The 25571-nt window shown below is 38.8% G+C and overlaps 1 protein-coding gene across 3 annotated transcripts in view; it reads left to right on the top strand.

Annotated features, from left to right (window-relative positions):
• GABRG3 (gamma-aminobutyric acid type A receptor subunit gamma3) overlaps positions 1-25571 on the top strand; it is a 335334-nt gene that overhangs the window by 158156 nt on the left and 151607 nt on the right. For all 3 annotated transcript variants that reach the window (XM_080593186.1, XM_080593185.1, XM_080593187.1), the window contains exons 4-5: positions 22679-22899; positions 25200-25282. In XM_080593186.1, the coding sequence (XP_080449312.1) occupies positions 22679-22899; positions 25200-25282 (304 nt within the window). The remainder of the gene's footprint in view (positions 1-22678; positions 22900-25199; positions 25283-25571) is intronic.

The following is a 25571-nucleotide window of genomic DNA, read 5'->3' as shown; positions in this document are numbered from 1 at the left end:
TGACAGGATGAGGGGGAATGGGCTAAAGTTGCACCAGGGGAGGTTTAGGTTGGATATTAGGAAGAACTTCTTTACTGAAAGGGTTAGACATTGGACATGGGCTGCCCAGGGAACTGGTTGAGCCATCATCCCTGGATGACTTTAAAAGACGTTTAGATGTTGAACTTAGTGATATGGTTTAGTGGAGGACTTGTTAGTGTTAGGTCAGAGGTTGGACTAGGTGATCTTGGAGGTCTCTTCCAACCTAGATGATTCTGTGATTCTGTGAATTTAGTTAAGCCCTTGTGTAATTAATTGGAGTATTAGAACTGCAATCTCAGTAATAATTCTCTCCTATAGAGTTTCACCATAGTAGTACAATCATCTCTTCATGTGACTTTCATGTTATTTCCAGCCAATACAAAATATCAATTAGCTTTGCAGTATGAGTAGGTTTAGTAACTTTTCGATTCCTATCATATCAGATATTTCTATATCTTTATGGATGGATGTGTACATAAACCTTCTGTGGGAATTTTAACACACTGGTCAGAAGATGTGTATTAAAATTTTTCACACACACACACACACACAAAAATTAAAAGAGAGAGAGAGAGAAAGGAGTAATATACTCTTTTTTGGCATCTTGTAATATTCTGCCTGGGTCTTAGCTTCCTCTTCCATGCACAGCTGGCAACTGGGGTGCTCAGGGAATCCACAGTGATGTGTTCTTCAGCTGCAAACTTAACAAGCTTAGTGCTGCTAAGGTAATCATGTACAAGGTAATATTTCAAGGTCTTATAATTGAAAAGGGAGAACTAATTTCCACTGGGTCAGCCTTATCCATTGTGTGAATTGTTTGAAGGGAGTTTATTATAATGTCTTCCCAAATCATTCTGGAGAGGCCAGTAATAAAAACTGTCCTTTAAATCCACAGAGGACCCATAGCTGCTACTTTGGAAGGGCATTCTGGAGACTGCCTTTTGCAGGATAAGCAGCCCTTTTATGCAATTAATTGATCAATCTGATAACATATGTTCTTTTTGGTCTGAGCTGGCACTTTTGCAACAGAGCAGTTCAAGTTCCATTTTGTGGCACTGAAGTGAATGCTTGGAGTAAACCTAACAAGCAGCATCACAAAAATATATCCAGCATGAACTGCTTTAGAGCTAACTGCTTTTGCAAATGCAGAGGTAGGCACTGCTTCAAGAATGTGGCAAATTTTTCACAAGGTGAATCAATTCAAAATTGAGTCCTGGGCGAAGGAAAAATGATCCTGTTTGATTATGAGCTATGTATTTAGTACTTTATATAGTTATTTAGTACCTAATGTAGCAGTTAATTTTTTTTCCAAATGTACTAATTAATTTGAAGATTTTAATGTCAGAAGTCATTAGGAAGTAATACTTGAAATCATTTTACTTGTTGCATCAAAAATACATGTGGTACATAAAGAAAATCCAGACAATTAGTCTGTCTCTCTTGTTTTGTACCAAGCTGCCATCTTAGTAGAACTGACATTTTAAAACTTTTTCAGCAACTTATAGAAGACAAATAATAATATTCTGTCATGTGAAAGTTGATATGGTCATATAACCCAAAGCAAAGGGTCACACTGAGCATGCAAAGGATGTTGTTTAATCTGAGACGTACTGTTTTTTTGTTTGTTTTGTTTTTTTTTTGAGGGAGGGTTGGTTTTGTGTGTGTGTGTGTGTGTTTTGTTCTTATTTTTTTCAGAGCCCTACTACAAGAGACTGTTTAAAATAGATAGTACAGATAAGGTAGCTGATTGTAAGGAAATTAAAAAGTTTGAGATTGACAGATCCCTGCCCTATGATAGCACTTTAGGGAGAGGAAATCAATTAGCACAATGCACAGGCAGCACTGTTCAGTGTGTTGTTAATGTGTAACAAAACAAAAAATAGTCCTGCCTTTACTTACTAAAGACACAGAGAAATATAATGCTCTGGGTATGCCTTTTAACCTTTAGGAGCTTAAGTCAATAACAAATGAAAGAACAGAGGGATAATGGAAGATACACTGTTGTTGCAAACACATGAAGGTATAAATCTTACCTGAGAATCAAGAAATGACAGAAGAGACAGGAAAAAAGCCAAAGGGAGGCACAGCTATGTTACTGTAAATTACACCAGAGTGTTCTTGACAATTCCTCTGACCAGCTGCAAGTGCTTTCCAAACTTAAAAAGCTCCATGATTCACCGCTTGGTGCAGGTGGCTTCTGGTGTCAAGGTCCCTCTGCTGAAGCTTCACATGACTTCTTGTGATTTGTGTCAGTGTTCCTAAATTGAACATTATTTGCTTTATTTTTTATTTTATTTTTCATATTAGTGATAATAATATTCATGAAAGCATAGCATTAACATTGCTGTGAGTCAGAACACAGATCCTTGAATCTTTCTCCTTGTGGCTCAGTCAAGCATCCTGTCAAGCAGCCACTTGGGCTGTTCCTCCTTACCCTGCTATTCTATTGTACACCTGCTCAGGCAATCTCTACTGTTCTCCACATCCACCTCTCTACAGCAAGTATTGAAAACCAGCCTGTGTGGTTTCATAATAGATTGAAGGTCTGAGTTTTAACAGAATTTGAGGACACCTGAAGGCACTGTGCTCTCTCCAAAAATAGAGGGGTTGGAAGGCGCACAAACCCTTTTCACAGACAGACCACTGAAACAACACTATTTTGCTTGATCAAAGCTTGATCCTAGCACAGTGGTACAACCACCAAAGATAAAAATTTGGATTCTTTGTGAGTGTAAATTGACACACTAACTTGTTTCACTTCAACTGATATATTAAAAAGGAAGATCTCTAGCTTTAACTTGGGCTGATTTTAATTTAATTTAATTTTTTTTTTTTTTTACTAGTTCTTGTTTAGGTTATGGAAAGCAGGTAAGACAAGCTTACCTTCCATACAGTGATCTACAAAATGTTTAAAAGCAGACAGAAAAAAAAAATGTTTAGTGTGTAGAAGGCAAAAAAGAATATCACCACTCTGAGAACGTGAGGATGATGAAGTTTAAACAGCTTTAGATATTAAATAGAATATTTTTTTTACAGTAGTCCAGAGGCAGAACATGAATACATCCATTGAATGTATAGAATGGAGCAATAGCCTGATAAAAATAGGAATCAAATATAAGGGGTTCAGAATGAAACTTGGATTTCATAGAATCACAGAATTGTTTGGGTTGGAGGGGACCTTAAAGATCATCCAGTTCCAACGCCCCTGCCATGTGCAGGGACAACTTCCACTAGACCAGGTTGCTCAAATCCCCATCCAGCCTGGCCTTGAACACCTCCAGGGATGGGGCATCCACAGCTTCTCTGGGCACCCTCTTCCAGTGCCTCATCACCCTCATAGTAAAGAATTTCCTCCTTATATCTAATCTAAATCTACCCTCTTTTAGTTTAAAGCCATTACCCCCCACAAAGAGTTCCTTCCCAGCTTTTATATAGGCCTCTTTAGTTATTGGAAGGCCAGTGTAAGGTCTCCCTGAAGCCTTCTCTTCTCCAGGCTGAACAACCCCAACTCCTTCATCCTGTCTTCACAAGAGAGGTGTTCCAGCCCCTTGATCATCCTCGTGGTCCTCCTCTGGACTTGTTCAAATACTTGGACTTATTCAAATACTTCTACACCCTTCTTGTGCTGGGGCTCCTAGAGCTGAATGTAGTGCTCCAGGTGAGGTCTCATGAGAGCAGAGTAGAGAGAGAGAATCACCTCCCTCGCCGTGCTGGCCACACTGCTTTTCATTCAGTCCAAGATATGGTTGGCTTTCTGGGCTGCAAGTGCACATTACCGGTTCATGTTGAGCTTCTCATCAACCAACACTCCCAGGTCCTTCTCATCAGAGCTGCCCTCAATGCGTTCTCCACCCAGCCTGTATTTGTGCTTGGGATTGTCCCAGCCCAGATGCAGGACCTTGTACTTGGCCTTGTTGAACTTCATGAGGTTCACACAAGCCCACCTCTCAGGCCTGTCCAGGTCCCTCTGGATGGCAGCCCTTCCCTCCAGTGTATGGACCACACCACACAGCTTGGTGTCATTGGCAAACTTGCTGAGGGTGCACTCAATCCCACTGTCCATGTCACCAACAAAGATGTTAAACAGTGCTGGTCCCAATACAAAACCCTGAGGAATGTGACTTATCACTGCTCTCGCCCTAGACTTTGAGCCATTGACCGCAACTCTTTGAGTGTGACCATCCAGCTGATACCTTACCCACTGAGTAGTCCATCTGTCAAATCCATGTCTCTCTAATTTAGAGACAAGGATGTCATGCAGGACATTGTCAAATACTTTGCACAATTCCAGGCAGATGATGTCAGTGTCTCTACCCCTATCCACCAATGCTTTAACCCTGCTGTACAAGACCACCGGATTTGTCAGGCACGATCTGCCCTTAGTGAAGCCATGTTGTCATTACTAAATTGTTTTTGTGGTTTTACCCTGCTGGGCAGCTGAACTTCACCACAACCTTTCTCTCACTCCCCCTCCTCAAGGGAAAGGGGAAGAAAATACGATGGAAAGGGCTCAAGGGTAGAGATAAGGACAGGGTGATCACTCAGCAATTATCATCAGGGGAAAAACAGACTTGGCATAGGAAGATTAATGTAATTTATTGCCTACCACTAGCAGTCTAGAGCAGTGAGTGACTAAAATGAAACTAAAAACACCTTGTCCACAGCCACCTGCTTGTACCTTCTCCCCCTGAGCAGCACATGGAAACGGCAAATGGGGGCTGTGGTCAGCCCCTAACACTTTGTCTCTGCTCCTTCTTCACGGTCCCTCCCTGCCCCTGCTCCCCGTGGGGTCCCTCCCACGGGATGCCGTCCTGCCTGAACTGAGCCTGCGGGGGCTGCCCACAGGCAGCAGCTCTTCCAGAACTGCTCCCACACGGCTCCGTACCACGGGGTCCATCCATCCCCCAGGAGCAAACTGCTCCAGCACGGGTCCCCCACGGGCGGCAGCTCCCCCCAGGCCCCCTGCTCCTGCGTGGGCTCCTCTCCACGGGCTGCAGCTCCGGCCCGGGGCCTGCTCCTGCGGGGGCTCTCCATGGGCCGCAGCCTCCTCCAGGCCACATCCACCTGCTCCACCGGGGGCTCCTCCACGGGCTGCAGCGTGGAGATCTGCTCCGTGTGGGACCCATGGGCTGCAGGGGGACAGCCTGCTCCACCAGGGGCCTCTCCACAGGCCGCAGGGGAGCTGCTTCTGCGTGCCTGGAGCACTTCCTGCCCTCCTGCTGCACTGACCTTGGGGGCTGCAGGGCTGGTTGTCAATCCCTCTCCCAACTGCTGCAGCACAGCATTTTTTTTCCCCCTTCCTTAAATCTGCTGTCCCAGAGGCCCACCCAGCGTCACTCCTTGGCTCAGCTCTGGCCAGCAGCAGGTCCCTTTTGGAGCCAGCTGGAGCTGGCTCTGATCTGACATGGGGCAGCTGCTCACAGAGGCCATCCCTGCAGCCCCCTGCTACCTAAACCTTGCCATTTAAACCCAATACAATTGTGTACATAATGAAAATTCTAAATAGGTATCTTAAATTCTGTGCATTATCATCCCATTTGTATATTAGAAAAAGACAAGTAACATTTATCTTATGCAGGCAGGGGGATAGTGGTGAGGAAGAAAGAATGATTGAATTCAGTTCTTTTATGTGTAGTGGGACCTTCAATTCAACTTACTTATGTGGAAAATGAAGTTTCCATAGGTTGTGCAGGAGCAAGAAAGCTTTATGAATGTCTTCAGTTGTTACTGATATTTTAGTAAACCCCAAACAATTTAATTGTATATTTTCTGTAGGAAGTTTTTGTCGTTATAAATCCAAATTTGCTACAGTTTTTCTCAGAAATCTCATGTCCAATCTTTATCCTTCATTTTCTAGCATTTGTCCGAACCAGTTTGTCCACCCAAAGTCAATACTTTACTGAGAATGATTTATCAGATCTATCAGTTTATTGCTATATAAGTCAAAATTTACCTGCAACAATACAGCAGTTTACATGCATTTTGAACTATTTGTATGCATAGTCACAGTCATTTCTCTCTCCATGCCAATATCCCACTGTAAACAGCGCAGATTGAATAACCTCTGAAATACCTGGTGTGATGCAGTGCTCTTTGTGAAGTTGTGTAACTCTTAAATTGATGGAAATTTATTTGGTCAAGTTCTTTTTTCCTTTACCTCTGCCACCTGGCTAGGAATGTTGCACTGAAGTCTTTCTGGGTTCTCCTGAAGTGTAATTTTGAAAAAAATGTCCTCCAGCCACAGTACATGTGAAGAAAAGAATGGGCTGGTCAGAAAAGATGAGATATTTGCTTTTTGCCCTGTAGATTAGGCTTTGGCACTTCAGAGCAATGATTACAAAGTCCTGTTTACTGCCAACTGAGAAAAATGTCTAGTTTGGACAGATTTTCTGGGAAATTTAGCTGCAAGAATCTAGCAAATTTCTACCAAGAATGTACAAACTGTGATATGAGTGGGGTGTTATTATTCTTATTAGTTTAGTTTAGTTTAGTTTAGTTTTCTTTAGATCACATTTGGGGCAGATTCTCAGCATACAAAAAAAAAAAAAAAAAGTATGTTTTCTAACACAAAGCTACCCTTCTATGCAACTTCTGTGTTCTTGATCCAAGTCACAAGAATGTTTCTCAAGAGTTTTCAATAACTTCTTTGTAACTTTAAATAAGATGATGTTGCTATTATAACTTAATACTCAGAAATGGCTGTACTTTTTACTGAAATAAAAAACAATAATTATGAAGTCATTTTGAGTCATTTACTTGATATTGATACTGCATTTGGAATATGTACTGAAAACAGATTTCTATAATGGGGCAAGTCAGATACCCATACTGACTAGTGACATTATAAACCTCACTTGCAAATACTAAAATGATTTTGATGTATAAACTCTTAGTCACATAATAGAACTATATTTCCTATTAAATTTCTCTAACCTGAACCTTGTTTAACTGCCAGATTTGGAACTTTTGGTGTTATAATTCTGGGGGTATAATTTAGACCAACATTATGCTCAGTTGTCCATGCAGTTCCTACTGTTTGTTATAATCTTTTCCTGATCCACTAATGTGTTGAGTTAAAGTCACTTGGGTGTATATATGAAAGTATTTCTGGCAGGAGTGGGGGCTTGCTTGTGATTAATAGATTCAATATTTGGGTCCCTAATAAGAATGGAGATGGTTCTTCAGGGTATTAATATACTTGCAATGTAGATATCATTTGGGCAGCAGGTGTAATGCTTTGATCATTTACTTCCATTTGCTTGCTATTCATCTTGATCAGTTTAGGCTATTTGCCATTTGATTACTTTATCTTTGATCTACTTAAGAATTCTCACCTGCTTAAATGCATTTGAATGTCACATCAGCTTTGTGTCTTTATTTCTAATGTCTTTACTTTTCTATGTAAGAAAGCTGACTGAACCATATCAAATATCAAGGTTTACTCAACTGGCCTGAACAACTTTTTTATTTCAATCTTTGTTATGAAAAATAGATTTCTATGTATTACGGAAACTTTCAAGGCGTGGTGGAAAAGTACCCTTTTTCTGCTACATTTCTTGGTCTATTGCAACACTTGTCAAACTGAAATAAGAGGTCTTAAGGGTTGTGGCATTCATCCCAGGCTTAAGCATTCATCACCTGTCACTTGCACTATAATCCATATGCTTGACTGCCTCCCTGTGTACCCAAACATTGGGCAAGTTCTGAGATTCATTCCCATTTCTACATTTATAATGGCACTAATCTGAGTTCTGGGGTACCTAAATTAATAAAAAGTACATTTTATTTGAGAAAACATGCTTTGAATCACTGTCTTTTGCATAACTGGGAGTGCTTCTGTGAAACTGTGAAAGACAGGGCCAGAAGGCACTTCCTTAGGCTGGGTTGGAGGACTCATGAGGACAAAGCTTTAGCATGTTAGTTTTCTTTTAGATCCACTATTGGTCTAATGTGAAGTGCTCATCTCCTGTTGACTTTGTGTGAAGCAGTAGACTGCAGTCAGACACACTTTTCTTCTTGTTCTCTGAGCTCTGTGAAACTTATCTTTCTGGTGAAGCCTTTCAGTGGAAAGGGTGAAACCATCTAGCGACCATCTAGAACATCCTTCTTCTTCAGCCTGTCCTCAACAATATTGCATTCTGGGATGTGGGAGCTCAGGGTTAAAACCCCTTTGCCTATGGCCTGCTTACCTGTCACATCACTAACAAGGACTCTACTGACTTTGCTCCATGGCATATTTTTAAGGCATTTAGGAAGTCTGAAGCATCTCAGCAAATTTCATAAGAACTGTCCTGAGTTGTTCTCCCGAACTTCTGCTTCTAAACTTAGAAGCATGATTTAGGTACTTAAATATTTTGATGAATATTCACTCTCATCTAGATAAATATTGTCATGCTTTAGAAAAAATTTACATTTTTGTCTTCAGCTGTCATGCCATTGTTAGTCTCCAGATCAACTGTCTGTAGTTTTAGATGTGTTCAATAGTATTGCACTGAAAACTGTCCAGAGTTTGTCTCCTAAGAACTCTTTTTTTTCTTTCTTTCTTTTTTCCCCTCACTGGCTTGAATAATTAGTGTTGGTTTACTTTCAGAAACCATAAAATCAGGTAGAACCATTCCCATCTTTGCTGTTGTGATTGCGCAATCTCATTAATCTCTGAAGAATTCCTAAACCTCTGCGTTGTAATAAGAACAAGATGAAACAAACCTCAAATGAAGGTTCAGATTATTTGGTTTACTATTTGATCACACGTTTCTCCCAGTCTGGTAATGCCACTTTTATTATGAAGGTCACTAAACTAAAATGAGCAAAGTTGCAGCAGGTGGTCATTATGCAATCCTGATGAGTGTTCTTATGGATTTACAGAAAGACATAAACTACGTTAAGTTTTGCTCATTCCAATGACAGCTGGGTTATATGTATGTATTTATCAACTAGGACAGAAGGTTGCTTTTTAAGAAATGCATAATTAAAAATTCAGTAGTTCAATAGCTGCTTTCAAGAGTTCTTACATTCCTTAGTTCATTTTTTTTTCCATGCAATTACTGCCTCCAGAACAATTTCAACCATCTTTCTCATGGCTTTCATTCCACATTTTAAGAATGAGAAATATCTGCTTAGAACAATCTGTGCTTTGGGTCCTTTGTTTTCATTCTTGCTGTTATCCTAGTAAATTAAAAAGTAAGGATTCATGCAGGGTTCCATTAGCAAAAAACATGTCCACTTCTTTCATGTTGTTCACAATGAACTAGTTTTGGTATTGAAACTGCTATAATAACTTTTCCCTTTCGTAGGCAATTGGAATGTGTATTATGAATGGTTTCATGAAACACTTTTAAAGCAAAACTTCACAGCTGGGCATTATAAAATATGTTTTAGAGAATAACAGTGAGATAGCAAATTGCCATAGAAAATAGATCTCTTTTTCTGTACTGGGATAAGTTGTTGAATTAGAGCTGAGTTTTTAACTCCTGCTACAACAGCATCAAGTCTGGAACTGCTCAAGTGAAGAAAACAACATGAATGTGGATTGATACCAGGTAAAAGTGGAAACCATTTTTAGCCCTTAGACTTCCAGTTGCCTTCTTGCTGGACATCAGGTTATATGCTTCTTACAGTTCAGTTGTGGGATTGGTCATCAAAGATTTATCATATTCCTCTGGTAAAAGGAGCTTGAATAAGCCGGGAATGTTTGAAGCAGTTAAAAAAAATTCAGAAAACTTTGTGTTTAACAGCTTATGAAGTTGCAGTGGAAAATGTTCACAGGTGGAGAACCTTTAGCAGGATTCAGCAATAAATACTGTAAGATACTGAGCTTTGTTTTCATATTCCTTTTGTTAAAATCAGGATAAAGCAAAACAAAACAGAAATAAAAGTAACACTCTTATCAGTATAAGAAGAGTGTTCAGAAATGAAGGAAACGGAGACCAAAGCCAAAATACATAGAGTTAGATAAATGTGGCTGAGTCAATATTGTTGCTTCTCTTCTGCCGTTAAAATAATACAGGCAAAATTATACAGGCAAAGATGCTGCACTAAAATTAGTTACTAGTGACACTCACTGCTGTGCAAAGGATCAGCCTGAGTCTGTACACCACAGAAACTGACATATGAGCGTTATGTTGACCCTATGCCTTTCCCCTGTAGCATTTCCCTGCAGAAGTGCATCCAAACAAAACAAGCAGCACCTCTGCAGCCTCTTCTGTCTGAGATACACCGGTGCTCTCCCTACACCTCCCTGCATTACATTTCCAGCAGCGTGGTGCTGAGGGGAGGCTGAGCATCCCCCAGGCAGGGTTGGGTGGGTGCCCAGCGGGGCTGCAGAGAAATGCAGCAGTTGCAGAAGCAGGGCTGGTGTCAAGAGGTTACTGTAGCAATGGGGAGGGGACCAGCAGAATCGGGGCAGAGGTGGAAGTGTTTCCACAGCAAAGGATAGAGTGCCACTTGGGCTGGAGATGGTGCTGCCCTTACTTCTAATTCCCTTCTGGTGCTGGGGGGTTAGCTACAACGTGTAAGGTGCACCTGCGCTATTGCCTGTGTGTGTTACTGACTTCATTTCTAGTTAGGCACTGGGACAGTACTGGAGATGAAGCTTTTTTCTCACACAAGATGCACTCATTTGAATCTCTTTTTATTAATGAGAGTATAACCAGTTCACAAGTAGGAGCAGAATCACTGCTTATTCTTTCAAATATGTTGTAAAATTAGATTCCAGTATCAGTTATTAATCCTGCAGTGCTAGCACAGATGCTGAGATAGGAAGCGGGTTTAAACTGTGGTAGGGAGTGTGTTTACCATACACATCATCACATGACGATATTTCATTTTTCCTAATGATCTTTGAAAGATAGATCTTACTATTTTTTCTTTAGGTGCTCTATTTTTATTTTTTTCTGATAATATCAGGTATTGAAAATTTCTGGTAAACTCCTTTCGAATTTCCCCAGCTGGGGAGTGATGGAGTTAGTGACTATAAGGGGAATGTGCTCATAGGAAACTGAAAAGCCCCGACTCCTGAAATTGCTGTCATTGAATGGCCCAGTGAATGGCAGTCAGCCATCTGCTATTTCATCTGTTGTCACTTTTCTCCCCCCAGACTAGGGACAATGAAGAATTACCAATGTCAATAGCTGATTTAATATGAGTCTCATATCAAAAAAAGAATGGGCTGAAATCTAGGAGGAGCTGGAATTTGATCAAATTTAGCTTGGAATGTAGGGTCTTAAAGGGAAACAAATCTATTCTGAGTATCAAGCCACCTAACATGATAGGGCTTGGAAGGAATCCTGACCTGGCTGAGGGGAGCACAGGGTTTACCTTGGAACAGCATGCAAAACCGGACATGAAGTCCAAAAAAAAAAAAAAAGAAAAAGAAAAAGAGCCCAAAAGAGCCCAAAAGAGCCCAAAAGGTGAAGACACTAAAGCAGGGATAGGCCTTCAGATACTTGCCCTTTGGAAATGTCTCCATGCCTATGTTGTGAAGATGAAGCCTGAAGCCATTTGCCTTCCTTATTTGACTTTGAAGAGCTAAGCTCTGATAACTGAAGTGCCCTCTGTTTGGAGATGTGGGAAGGCTAGGCTCAGCCTGCTGAAGGCAGCCAGCAGTCTCACAGGCTATGTATTTTGGCTATGGAGCCTCAGCATCTGCTCTGAGCATGCCCCCCAGCAAGGCAGAAACAGAGGGGTCTCGTTCTGCCAGAGACAGCAGTGCAGAGGGGTGCAGGCTTGTGCCAGCTCCTTAGGAGGCTGAGAGCAAGCATGAAGCACTTGAGCTCAGCTGAGACACATTGCAGAGTGTCTCTCCATGCCTCTGTGGCAAAACAGTCTTGTTCTCATTTTTAAAGTGGTTAAACAAGTGCATTTCCCTCAAATGCCAATGAGGGCTTTTACAAATGTGCTTTCTCTAGCATATTGTGCGCCGTTGGCTTTTTTGTGAATCTTTTTGTTGGATGCCAATAGCACCTATTCAAATATTGCTGTGGATGCAGGATATAACTCCCTCTGTCACTACTGTTTAGTTTATTTTCCTGATTTCTGTCATCCTTTTAGATTCTATCTATGTTGCAATGAATTTAGGCTTTGTGCCCAGGGTATGTCTATTTGTGTGAATATAAGATGGCCAGGGATCAATACTTGCCCCCAAGACTGAGTAGCACCGACTGGAGTATGTCTAGGTTTTTAGTGTGAGATGAACCTGTGGGAGATTTACCTGGGAAGGAATAAGGTAAGAAAGTCAGCTGGCAATGAAGCTGGGTAATGACAGGGAGTGCAGTGCTCGAACTATGTCTGCAGTCCCCCTGTGTTCAGCTGTGTGGGTGTAATCACTGAGTTAGTGCTTTCTTTGAGGAAAGTCCAACAAATGCAGAACTGTATGTATTTATTTATTTTTACCCTTGAAAATATTCAGTAATGGGTGACTGATTTCCAGCAGGAGGGGTTTTGAAGGACTGTGTTTTTAAATCCTTGGTGAGCTCTAGCTTTCTTGCACAGCCCTGGAGGAAATACTGATGTCCTCACTATCTCAGCTTCTGAAAAAGAAAATGAAGTTTATAATTTTATTTACCTAATGAGGGTGTCATAAGGATGAGTGAGTACCTTTCTATGAAACTTGGCTACTGTAGTAGAGCAGTGTGTGGGTTCTCAAGCCTCGGGAGATACCCTAAAAATGACAGTGAAGGGGGACAGTTGGAACAGGACTTTTCTCCAACTGATTATGCCACCTTCCTCCTTACAAAGTGCTTCTTACCATCTCTTCTCTCACTCCCAATTCTACATGAGACCCTCACTGTACCTGATCCTTCAGGCTGTGTCTGTTTTTTCATCACTGCCCTGTCTTCTGTTTCTTTACAGCTGTTCTTGTGCTGAGTGAAAATATGCATACATATATGTGTAACCTCCTCTTTTCTATTTTGCCAGTGGCATAAAAGATGTTTCAAAATGCTCTTCCACTTTTTTGGCCAACAGACTTTCTCACCATCTTTAAAACAAACTCTTTTTTTAATACAGAGATTATTTGCATAAGGTATTATTATCTGCAATCTCTGAGACTGCATTTATTTTCAGGAACAGGGAAGTTTAGCTTCTGTTTTGAGTAATCTAACACTCCAAAAGGTATGCTTATAAAGTTAATTAGTCTTTTATAATAGATGAAAAATACTGAGTATCATTATAATTTGTTTTATGATTTTTTTCAGATATCAAATATTCTTAGGAGACCTTAATAGTGTACTTTATTATATTAAATAGTCATTAACATATGTTCACAGAATTCATTTTTTTTTCTGTTAAGCGATTATTCATTTTTATTTCTTTACTATTTCTACAGGAGTTAAGCTTGTCCTTGTGCATTTATCTTACTAAAATCACAAGTTAGTTCACAAGAAACCTTGGTTTCTTACCACATGGAATGACACTTTTGGAGACTCTCCCCCCTCTCTACCCTAAGTAAATCCCAAGCTGTCTGCTGTCTTTGTAAAACTTAAATTACAAGTCAGAGTGGGCACTGCACTTTCTTTGTCAATGTCAAATATATTTTTTTCTTCAAGCATCTATCTCTTTAGGAGTGACTATTCTGATTGCCATTTTGAATTACATTGACCACATACAGTGACCAAAAGTCTGCTCTCTGCCATGTATCCCCCCACCTCTATTTCTCCTGTGCCTTCCTTGCATATTTTGGGCATCCCTTTTTCTAAAGGGGCCAAGTTTATGTACAGATAGTTAGGGATTAACAAGGCAGAGTTTATCATCAGGCCCTGCCTGAATCAGGTTATGAACTCTATCCCTCTTCACACACCCTGTGTTAAGTGCAGTTGTGGAGCGGTGATAGCAATCAAGATGTCTTTGGCAATGCTCTAAGAGAAAGTATTCAACAGACAAGTCCCAAAAGAAATGGTAGGCAGCAATATTCAACAAGAATGACTGGTCTTCCATCAAAAGGGATGGGTAAAGAAGAGCAGATCTACATTCGGTTTTCTAAAATAAGCAGTATTTGTTCTAATTCAAGCTTTGTTTCTGATTGTGGCATGGTTGATTGAATCAGAAGAGAGAATTAGTCAGTGCAGAATAAAAAGGAAGCATGGAGGGATCTGTGAGAATATGCTATGGCAAACATCTCCTGGCCTTCCTTCTACCAAGTGTCAAAAATTTTCTGGAATAAAGAGGACTGGAGCTAGCCTCCAAGGAGCCAAAATAGGTGCAGTGACACAGATAAATGTTTCCTCAGGGAGAGGAAATGCAACATGATTTTTCTTAATTGCGTGTTTTGTTTTTAGCGTGAGGTTAGCTGTCTGTTGCCTCATAGAACAGCAAAAAAATCAATGAAGTAATCTCCTAACAGAGCCAGAAGGCAGCACTACAGTGAAGAAGATGAGCTTGTCCTTGTTCCAAGATGCCTGCTGAAGTTACAATGAGAAGAGCTTTTATTTATTTATTTATTGACTCAAAGTGTTACCTGACAATTGTATCTGCTTCTTGAAATATTTTGCCAGTGTTAACCTAAATAGCACTGGTGGCAATCTCAAAGCTGACTTTGCTTCTTTCCTTTGTATTTTCTCCATGTAACCATCATGCTTGTAGCTTTATGAAAATGTCAAACCAAATTCTCCCAAAGGAGCAAGTTATTCAAAGCACTTCTAAACAAAAAACAGTTTGGAAAGTTCTCAGAAATATATATTTTACTGCCACTGTAAACCTAATCATCCAGGGCTTTTGTTTGTATATTTATTTTGGAGGCCTTTTGAAGGTACAGCCTCAATGTTGCTAGGGAAGATAAACTCATCAAGAGAAGAAAAAAGCTCAGAAGTAGGGAAATGTTTCCTGAGCTCTTCCACCTCTCAGAACCTACTAATAATAAGAGCAGAAGTTGGAGGTGGAGCAGGAGCATGGAGAATTGAAACAGAGCAGGTTGCAGAAGAACAAGATGAGCCATAATGTCCTGTCCCTGAGGCTCTGAATCCCACTGTTTTGGGTCATGTGAAGCAAATCCCTGAAATTCAGCTCCTGAGCAACCTCTGAAGACATGACAGCTCAACACTGGCAGAGCTACTTCAGGGCAAGTTTGTGGCAGCCCTAAGGGTGCTACTCCAGTCCTCCCAAGCCATACAGAAAGCTAGGTGAACTTTCAGGATGTATCTGAGAACTATTGTCCTCATAGAAGGCTTGTGTTGGTCTTGTTGATACAAAAAGGGTTTGAATACGCACTGCCAATGAAATGCGCTATTTATTTTACCAGGTTTTCTCCAGCAGATTTAATTTATTCCTTCCTGCATTATATATATTAAAATGAAGAAAGAAAAAAAAAAAGTGTTTATGGTTCAAAATGGCTTCACTGGAAAATGTTAGGCTCTCCCACCACCTTCAGCTCCTTCCCACAGTATATCTGAGAGTTTGTTACAAATTTTTGAAACTAGAATGCAAGTTGCACTCGTGATTCAAAACCAAATACTGAGGTAACATTTTAAGCCTTACAGGTCTCTCCTGGAGTTGCCATGATTCCTGGCTTTTTATAATCTCTATACAATGCAATCTGGGAAACAAACAGCATACATCACGCAGCAATTGCTGTGGGAGTATTTATTTCCACCAAGATAAAATCTAGCCATGAGCACAGCCTGTTCCCCTTCAAATGATCAAAAGCCGATTCTAAAGGCTTTCCACCCAAACAGATGACAATTCTCTTCTTGTGGTCTGTTTATCCAGGGTAAGATATCACAAATCAGGGAAGCTGAAGGTGGGCTGTGCACCTTGGAATTACTCTTGGTGTTTTGAAATCAGGTGTGTGAATCTTCTAGTTCAGGAAAAAGAAACCACTCTTTCCTTCTTTCAGGGAGCATTTCTTCTTTCATTCCTTTGTCACACAACTAGAGAGGAGACTGAATCAGTCAGACAGCCTTTTGCAGGGCAATCTTTGGCAATTCCGTTGTTGATTAAACTTACATCCTTTCAGCAGTGGGCTTGGCTGGAAAAAATATTCTTTTATTGAAAATGGACTTCTTCAAGTGCACCATATTGCAGACTAAACAAACAGACATCATGAGTGTCACTTCAATGTCTGGGACATTTGTTATAAAACAAAGTATCTGAAAGCCTTCTTTTCGTACTTCTAATCTGAGCATGGCAAGGGCATGTAGAAATAACATTTCTGGGAGTGTTTAGTGTGTGCTGTGGCTGAATATAGGAAGAGGGAAACTCCCACCCTTCAAAGGTTTTCCTCTACTGAGAGGGTGGTGTGTTTTGTTGGGAGGACAGCAGAGCCATGTTGTTGAATGAGAAAGAAACAAATTTGTGATGAGGACAAGGACTCAGTGAGGAATAGAGAACTGAGGAAGAAAATGACCTTGAATTATACACCAAAGCTACAGTTGTGAAGAATCTGACCAGGCTGATGTAAAGAAGTGGAAATAACAGACAAAAGTTACAGGCAATTGCTGTCACAGGAGACCAAATTTAGACTGCTTTTTCTGCTTCTAAAGGGCAGTTTTAAACTGCAAAGTTTCTTATGTTTGAGCTGTGAAGTTTCCTCTCATTTCTTTCTTGATTCCCTGAACAAACATGTCTGTAATTTTCTGTAACATTGTTTGAATATAAAGGACTCTAGCTCTATTTTTTTAAGCATACTTCATACAAAATGGTTTGTAATGGAATGTAAAAGGGAACTTATTTATTTCCAGAACAGTTAAAGATTTACAAACAGGATCACCCACTTTGGTGCAGTCAACCTATTTTTTGTAATTAAAGGTGATTTTATCCTTTACATAGTTTATTGGGCTTTATTTCACGTTTATGGGAGCAGTGCCTGTGGTGTTTTGAGTTATTACACAAGGGATGCAGAGGACACAGAATGGTCATAATCTACATTGAACTCTAATTATTTAGGTATTTTTAATTGATTGTGTACCAAACTCATAGAAATCCTAGTAACAGCTTTAATCAGATAGTCTTACTCCATCAGCAATGAAAACATAGTCTGAACAATGAAAAAAATAAAATTGGGGAAGAATTGGAGAAAATACTCTGGACAGATCAGACAAATAGCAATAGCTGTCAAGCCTAGAGACTTCATATAATGTGGGCAAATAGTGTCTTGTGGTGGTGGTACATTGTCTGATAGGCAATAGTAAGAATCTGGAAAGCATCGTGCAGGAAATTCTTGCATGTCTTCCAAGAACAGGACTCTTGATTTTGTCATTGCTATTATTGTTGCTGTAAGGAATTGTGAAAACACAGAAAATGAGAAGGCTGCAGCAGAAGCAACAAAGGCATACCATACTATTATCTATAGTCATTCAAATAGATCACCCAACTGTGACAGCCAATTAAATAGTATTTTCCAGGATTAACCCACAGCTAAAATGATATATCATGGTTGGAGAAAAGCTTCATGTGTTGCCAACACATGTTAACTCCTCTTTTGACTGAGAAAACAATTGAAGACCTGGTTGAAAACAGTGTATTTTTCTCTGTAACTACAGATGCCTCAAACCACAGCACTTTCAAGGTGTTTCCAATCATTAGCAATTATGCACAGTTGGAGTGCAGATAATTCACTGTTGGCTTGATTTTTAAGGTACTAATGAAACCATACTAAAAATATTTGAAAATGTGAAAAATATGCTAAAATCAAGTAGAATGAACTCCATGAGTCATTATTTGCAGCTGATAATACTGGTGCTACCTCTTGGTTATGTCCCTCTGTCCACAAATCAATAAAAAGAAAGAAAAATTGTCTCTAGCTTACTGTTCTGTTCACAACCATAAAGCAAACAAACAAACAAAAAATCCTCTAATTAAATCATCATTTTATTTGGAAAAAAAAAAAACAGTCACTTTTTCTCATTATCTCAAGTTATTTTTCTCAGCAAAAGTTTCAGAGCTAAAGGAGAGCTTATAAAATTTGAATGGACGCAAATGTTCTCCATGAACATTACTTGCTGCAGTATAGGTGAAAGGTTCATAATATGTGATCCTGGATTTGGATGTTACTTCTGGAAGTTAAGTGAGTGTTGTCAAACACCAGTTTTAAAATTCTATAGATAACGATAATATGTTGGAGGTGATAGAGATTTTCAGTGACAGAACATTACTTACATTGCTTTCAGATTGTACTGAATATTTCTAAATAAGTCTTAAAACTAGAATAAACTGACTTTTTACATCATGACAAGTATAAAATAATGCAGTCACCTAAGGGTAAATTGAAAAAAAAAAAAAAAAGAACTGATTACAGTTTCTTTGGTCATAAGCTAGTCATCATGGGTGAAAATAAAGAAAACAGATATTTTACTCAGCTACACATTAGCTGCTAGATACGAACCTTTGTATTTTGATACGATCTAACAAAATAAATGGATTTAATTTTACTGAAAATTGTTAGATTTTCCAGAAGCAATAAAAATTATTGAAAATATAAAATTTCTTAAAAAGGTCTGATGATGTGAATGTAGAGATTCAACTGAGTATTCGTGTGTATCAGTAGGCTTCTTTTGGGAAACATTCTCATCTTATAGTTTCACCTACTTGCTCTTTCAATTTCTTGAATTCATTTCATTTACCATGTTGTGAACACAGCACAGAGGGAAAAAATGTTTTCCTTATGTAATCAGATTTGGGAAGATTGTAAAACCCTGCTGCAAACAGATTCCATTTTGATGAACTTTATAAGCGTAAGAAATTTAAATTATAAATGTAACACGCTCTGTGAAATTATTTTTAAAAGCCAAACATAATGACATCTATTAAAGTTGATAAAGTATTTTTCTTTCAATGCCTTCAAGTTTATAAGTGAATTTTGCATTGGAGAACTTTTATATTGTTTCAGAAATATGTGCTATACTGAAGAAAACAAGATTTCCCTAGAATTTCCCTTCCTGTTAACAAGTAGACCTATTTTTCCCCATAGAGTTGTCCCTTATGTCTTCTCAACAGAAGATCTTTTCGGAAGTGTGCCTGCAGTGGAGCATAGCTACAGTTAACATATCCAGATACAGTGTGAATACATGGTATAAGCAAAAAAATAGTAAGCTGGTTCTGGTAGCATGGTAAGATAGATGCTTGTAAAACAAGGAAACGTGGTGACAGAACACTTTGCTGTATGTCAACTTGGCATCATTTTTTGAGAATGCTGCTTCACCTTTCTGCAGTTGAGAAGCCCTATTGAAAATGTATTATTATTATTATTAATAATAATAATAATTAGTAACAACAAAACAACAACAGCAACAACAAACAACAACAACAACAACAATAATAATAATAATAATAATTTCTTCCTGTGTTCATTGTAATAATCAGTGGTTGCTGCCAAAGATTAAACAGGAAAAGAAAGAAGCAGAAAGGTATTTATTAGCAACACTTCTGGTATGGTGGTAGACAAGCACATAAAGACCATTATTAGAGCTGTAGGATGTTGCTTCATCTGAAGCATCCTTTCACTGAAACCCTGACTTGCCTGAACACTCTAAGTGCAACTATCACCTTTCCTAAAGGTTTTTCTTTGAATATAGGCATTCACCTAAATGGCAGCTATTAGCTAAATGGAAAAAGGAAAGGAAAAGCATTCTTTTGTAGTATTATATTGTATTGGTCTGTATGTGGGAACGACATAGAAACCTTTCTTCTGGCTGTTTCTTGTTGGATGCTGTGTGTTGGAGATCACTGTACCAGCTTTGTGCAAAGCAGTATACGAAAGCTTTCGACTTAACTGGGAACTGAGTATCTGTTTTCAGTGAAGATAAAGGTAATTTTGCTGAAGTGTGCCCAGCAACTAACTCCATTAGAAGTGAAGAACTGAGTGCCAGTCTAGAAACTGACCTCGGTCTCTTCCTTGTAGAGTCAATATCATACCCCATTATCTGCTTGGTTGAAAACTGAAGCAATTACAAAGAGCAATGTAAAGGATGTAGTGATCTAACATCTGCTCCTAAAAAGGATTAATGTAGAGAATATAAAATATGAAATTGAAATTCAGATATTAAATGGAAATATGTGCTTTTTTGTACTGAGAAAATTTGTCTTGTAGGGGCAATTTTTTTGTACATTCTGAACTAAACATTGTAAATATTTTAAATAAAAAATAAGGGTAAAATGATGACAAAATAAATGCAACTGATTTCAAATTTTCATCAACTTTCCTTTTTGAAGTATTACTTTGCTGTTTATGACCAAGGCTTGTAAGAAGAAAAGTGTATTGCTAACAAAATAAATGCCTAAATACCTCAGAAAATCTGTGAATCATTTAATCAGAGCTGAAACATTTTTATTAATGTGCAGAGCTTCAGTATCCCATTGGAGAGATATCTTGAAGAATGATCATTTCTGAGGTGTTTTAATTGCAATAATAAGTGAAGGAGAAACAGAGTGGGAGTTGGACAGTGGTGTTAGCATGGTCCTGCTTCTAGGCTAACGTAATCTGTTTCTCAGCCAGAGTAGTGTACTTGGCTAGAAGCCACACTGATGCATCTACACTGTTTCTGGTGCCCACTGTGCTCAGATCTAGCTGCAGTACCTTTCAAGACATAGTACCACATAGCTCAGGGGCTTTCTTTCCTTTGGTGTGGGAGAAATCCTAAATATTATAAATCCTAAAATCCTAAATATCATTACATATGTACAATCTACCAGAAGGGAATTATGACTAACCCTATATTTAGTAAACATTTGAGAGCCAAAATAAAGCATTCATATAAAATAACCTCAAATATGAATATCATGCAAAAACTTGTCCTGTGAAAAGACAGCACTGTCATTAGCCAGCTGTATACAAATGGTCTTTGATTCTGTAAATACTGATTCTCACATGTGAGCTAAAAAAAGCAACTCTACTCACTCAGCATTTGGAGAAACCCATAGGCATGTCTGGCATATGCTTTTCTATAGAAGCAGAGTGTGCCAAACTAACTCTTGTCAGTGGACTTTCAAGGATAAAATAATAGAATTCAGTGTAATAAAACAAGATCAGCTCTCTGGGTAGCAATAACGGTGTGCTGTGTACAATACATTGCAGCCTTTATGTGTGTGAGGATATTTAACTTTGTGATCATCACGATGAAAGAAGAGTCTCTTCAGATTCAAATCTGTCTTCTTCCCTGAGAAAATCAAGTTAATACAATGAAAAACAGCAGTGAGATAGGCTACAAAGAAACATGGTCCTTAATTCATTTGGTGGCTTGGCTTTAATTCCTAAGGTGATCAATTATTTGATACTTGAATGCATACTAGCACCATTAGCATTGATCACCTATTGATCATTTGCCATTTAGAGATGAAAGGCTGAGAACATATTTTGGATTAGTATTACAGTATCAGTGAGTTAGGTTTACTGGTGTTACAGCATCAGCTCTAGAAGGATGGCCTGCCAAAAATTTAATAGTGCAGGAGAACCAGATGGCTCTTAACAAAAATGCTGTCCTCAGTTCAGACTACAAGCTCTTCTAACTGTCTATAAATAAAACAATATAGAATGCTGTTGATATAATAGCGTTTCTTTTTACACATTCCCTTTTAAATGAGAAGTTTGGGAAGAGACAAATAGAAAAAGAAATTCAGTAAAAGCAAGGTCAGAGCAGTCAAAAGCAAAGACATACTAGAGAGCCTAAATTCTACAGAGCCTAAATTCTCCTTTGTTTAGATATACAAAGAGTACAAGGACCAGATGATTTAAGGAGCTTGCTTCCTCTGGTTTAGCTCAGCCCCTGCACTAGCCTGTGTTGTAGGGCACACACTTTGTGTCATGCAAGTAAACGCCATCACTGTTGTGGATGCAACCCGCCCTGCAACACTGAGAGGGTCTTTCTTGACATGATCAGATGTCTTCACAGGATTTGCAGATAGAGCAGTCTGTAAGGATGGTAAGGAAATGGGACTAATGCAAATGTGAGCTTTCCTGGCTTCAGATGACTGCAGGATGCACTCACAATGCAAAACTGGTTTTAGCACAGTTTCTTCCATGGGATATTAAATGCATATATCAGTGTGTTATTGTGTTCAGGTATATAGTCCTATCTGTATGTCTGTGTGTATTTTAATTTCTGCATTTTTATACCTACTATGGCTGCTCACCTACAGTAACAAAAAAGTAAATAGGGAGTGAAAGAAAGGATGAGATTCATTTAAACTATGATATTCATCTTTTCAGGGCAGAAAGTTAGTGACTGCACACCTCTTAGCATTTGAGGGGTCTTTAATGAAGTACAAACATGCCTTTTCAACTCTGCTGTAAAAGAGTAGTTAAACAGTTGGTAACAAACAGAATAATTAATTTATTGAATTTACACACACACACACACACACAAAAGTCAGGGGAATTTGTCATTCCCCAGTTTACCTGTGCTGTTCTTGTTCATTTTTCAGACCTCTTTCATCATTCTGCCCTATGACAAAGAAGTCTCTACAAATTGTATCTTGTAGCTATAAATTTTTAGAGAAAATGGAAAAAAATGAGCTAGTGCAGAAATTACTACAGCATAACACAAAAGTAAGAGAGGTTGTTTTGCTTTTTTTCTAAAGAAAAAAAAAAGTTGCTCACAATAAATAAGAAAACATAGCTCCTTTAGCCTGAATGTGTCTTGCTACTTTACATCCAGATAGACCTTACCCAAGGTCAAATAGTAATGAGAAGTGTGGAACTGATTTCAATTTGCATATCATGCTTTCATTGCAGGAATATCAAATTGATATATTTTTTGCCCAGACGTGGACAGACAGTCGTCTTCGCTTCAACAGCACCATGAAAATATTGACTCTGAACAGCAACATGGTTGGGCTGATCTGGATTCCGGACACAATATTTCGGAACTCCAAGACAGCAGAAGCTCACTGGATCACCACCCCCAACCAGCTCCTCCGGATATGGAACGATGGCAAGATCCTGTACACCCTCAGGTGAGCAGTCAGAGCATGGGATGAAAGCTTCTCACACCTTTGGCTCCAAAGTAATTTTCGACATTCTCCCTGTTCTGCTCTGCTGTTTTCTTCCCGATGCTTACCTGACCTTTCTTGACAAAACAGTGAAATATTCAGGTGTAAGCACTGCAGTTTAGAAGCAAAGTCTTGTCTTTTAAAAATGAAACTCTAAGTACTGCAAACAGGTCTGTGTAAATTGTAGAAGTAATTTTTTTCAGGGTTTGTAATAAAATCAGGAGCATGCAGTCCACAAAACCTGCCAGAAACCTTTCTGATCAGAGTTAGATGCAGGACTGGATAAAATATTTCTAAATTCATGCTAATGCCAATACTTGATTCTTCAAATAAGTCACGCTGAAAGATAGTCTGTCACATCTCATCACAAGGGTGAATTGCTGGAGGAAAAGCTTTTAGAATTTTTCTAATCTTCATGATACCATCGACTGTATAGTATTAGAAATACTGTATATATTTGCATGAAAAGAGCCTGTGGAAATCAAAATGTTTACTTACAGAAGAGATGAATTGTTCAGAAGGGAGTTCTGCCATGAGCCAGACTCCACAAGGCAAACTTTTTCAGAAGCATCTTTCATGCTACATTTTCTGCACTGATTATGTTTAGCCTTCTCAGAGCAACAGCATATTCTGGTCATAACTGCAACTGCAGTTGGGCTCCAATGGCAAGTCTTTGTCATATAGTAAGAAATGAATTAAACAATTGGAAATGCTATTGACATTTTTAGTGCACTTCTCTTCTTAGGCTTGCTCCTCAGTGACAGAACTCTTGCTTATTTCAGTAGCCTTTAGCTAAACACCTTGGTGATTAAATCGACAGCTCTAATCACCTATTGTGTTTTTGCTTGTTTGGTTTGTTTGTGTGTTTGTTTTGTAGTCTTATTTCAGTTTTCAGGGCAAGTTGCATATCTCCATCTCCCTAATGATCGTTAGACTGACATACTTATGTAAAAAAACTATTTGACACATGGACTGCAAAATTTACCCAAACCATCTAAAAATGGATTACTATTTGACCAAGTTTGAATGGGCTGTGAAAGCTGTTCTGAATCCTTTTCTACACTCATGTCAGCCTCCTTTTTCTCAGGGGAGAGGCTGTTAGAATGATCACTGTTTACAGATAACACTATTTCAGAAACAACTAATTTGTTTGACTTAGGTGACCACACAGAATCAGTATGGCATGGGAGTGATAACTATTGCATATCTAGGTTCTGTGATGTGTTGATAAACATTCTGTATTCAGGAGAAAGTACAATTCTGTGCACAAGGTTCACTCTTGCTCCTTGCCTCTCCCTCTTCTTGCCTGCCTACTCCTGCTGTAACACCCCAGATCCTCTTCTAGCATCAACACAAAGTTCCTTATAAGTGACCTTCTCCAGGACATGGAGGTTTTCTCCATCCCATCCTAACTTTGATACTCAGACCTTAGCCAATTCATTTTGTTAGATTTTGAGTATTAAAAACAAAACAAAACCAAACCACCACCACCAACAACAAAAACCATGCCTCACACTTGCTACATAAATTCAGACATGCAATTAATGTAGCGTCTGTTTCCTGAAAAACACTAGACAATAAACTAACATTTAAGGTAATCTACTGTTACTATAAATTCACTTTGTAATTTTTCAGAATAAAATTTACTTGTTTATAATAGTCATTTTTATATCAAGTCCTTTCACAGTGTCCTTTGTGCTAGGATATCACAAAAAAAAAAAAAACAAAAAAAACTTCTCAAATGGGGGTGAAGACCTTTCTACTGATTTGTCTTTGCAACATCTGTACAGCTGACACTGGTATACATAGTTTTTATACATTTTTGAGAGATATCCCAAAATGACTGAATGAATTTTAAGTTCACACTATAATATAAATTAATGAATAGACTATTCCCAATCCCATCAGATTCTTTATGAGATTTTAATTTTGTGGAATTGCATAAAACCACATCAGCCATTTTTTTGTTATTTTTGTAATGGATAGTTGTTTCCATTCCATGTTCTTTAATGATGAATTGTCTCGATTGGTGTTTGTCAAGAAAAACATATGCACAGATTTCTTAGGATCAGGAAACTCTTAATGATGTTATTGAAATTATTTGTGTTTTTTAGATAATAATTGTTTTGGAGTAGGCCTAAATATGCAATGGACAATTTGCAAATATCAAAGCTCTCTTGTATGACCACTTAAGGTTGCCCAGCTTCCTCCCCTAGCTGTTCATTCTGCTGGTGTGTGGTAACAGTCACTTGGTTTCTCCATAGGCTTACCATCAATGCTGAGTGCCAGCTGCAGCTACACAATTTCCCAATGGATGAACACTCATGTCCACTGATATTCTCTAGCTGTAAGTACTGTTTTGACACTTTAGAGTTGTACGTGAGTGGCATGTAGAGGCATGAATTTGTTTCTGATTTCTGTTAGGTTTCTCAACCATTCCACAACAGGTGTAGGAAACTTAGGTTTGCTTAAATATTCAGAGGATTTTTTTGTTTTGCACTCCTGGTTGAGGGATTTATGCCATGAAGTTTTCCATAGATTTATTCTTTTATTTTTGCTAGCACCGGCCTTTTTATTTGATCCTATAGTCACTTTCAGCACAAGCAGATACTCATGCCATTCCTTGCTATGTTAAT

Source organism: Anser brachyrhynchus, assembly GCF_964034855.1.
Source record: "Anser brachyrhynchus genome assembly, chromosome: 1".
Lineage (NCBI taxonomy): Eukaryota > Metazoa > Chordata > Aves > Anseriformes > Anatidae > Anser > Anser brachyrhynchus.
This window is presented reverse-complemented; position numbering and strand designations above follow the sequence as displayed.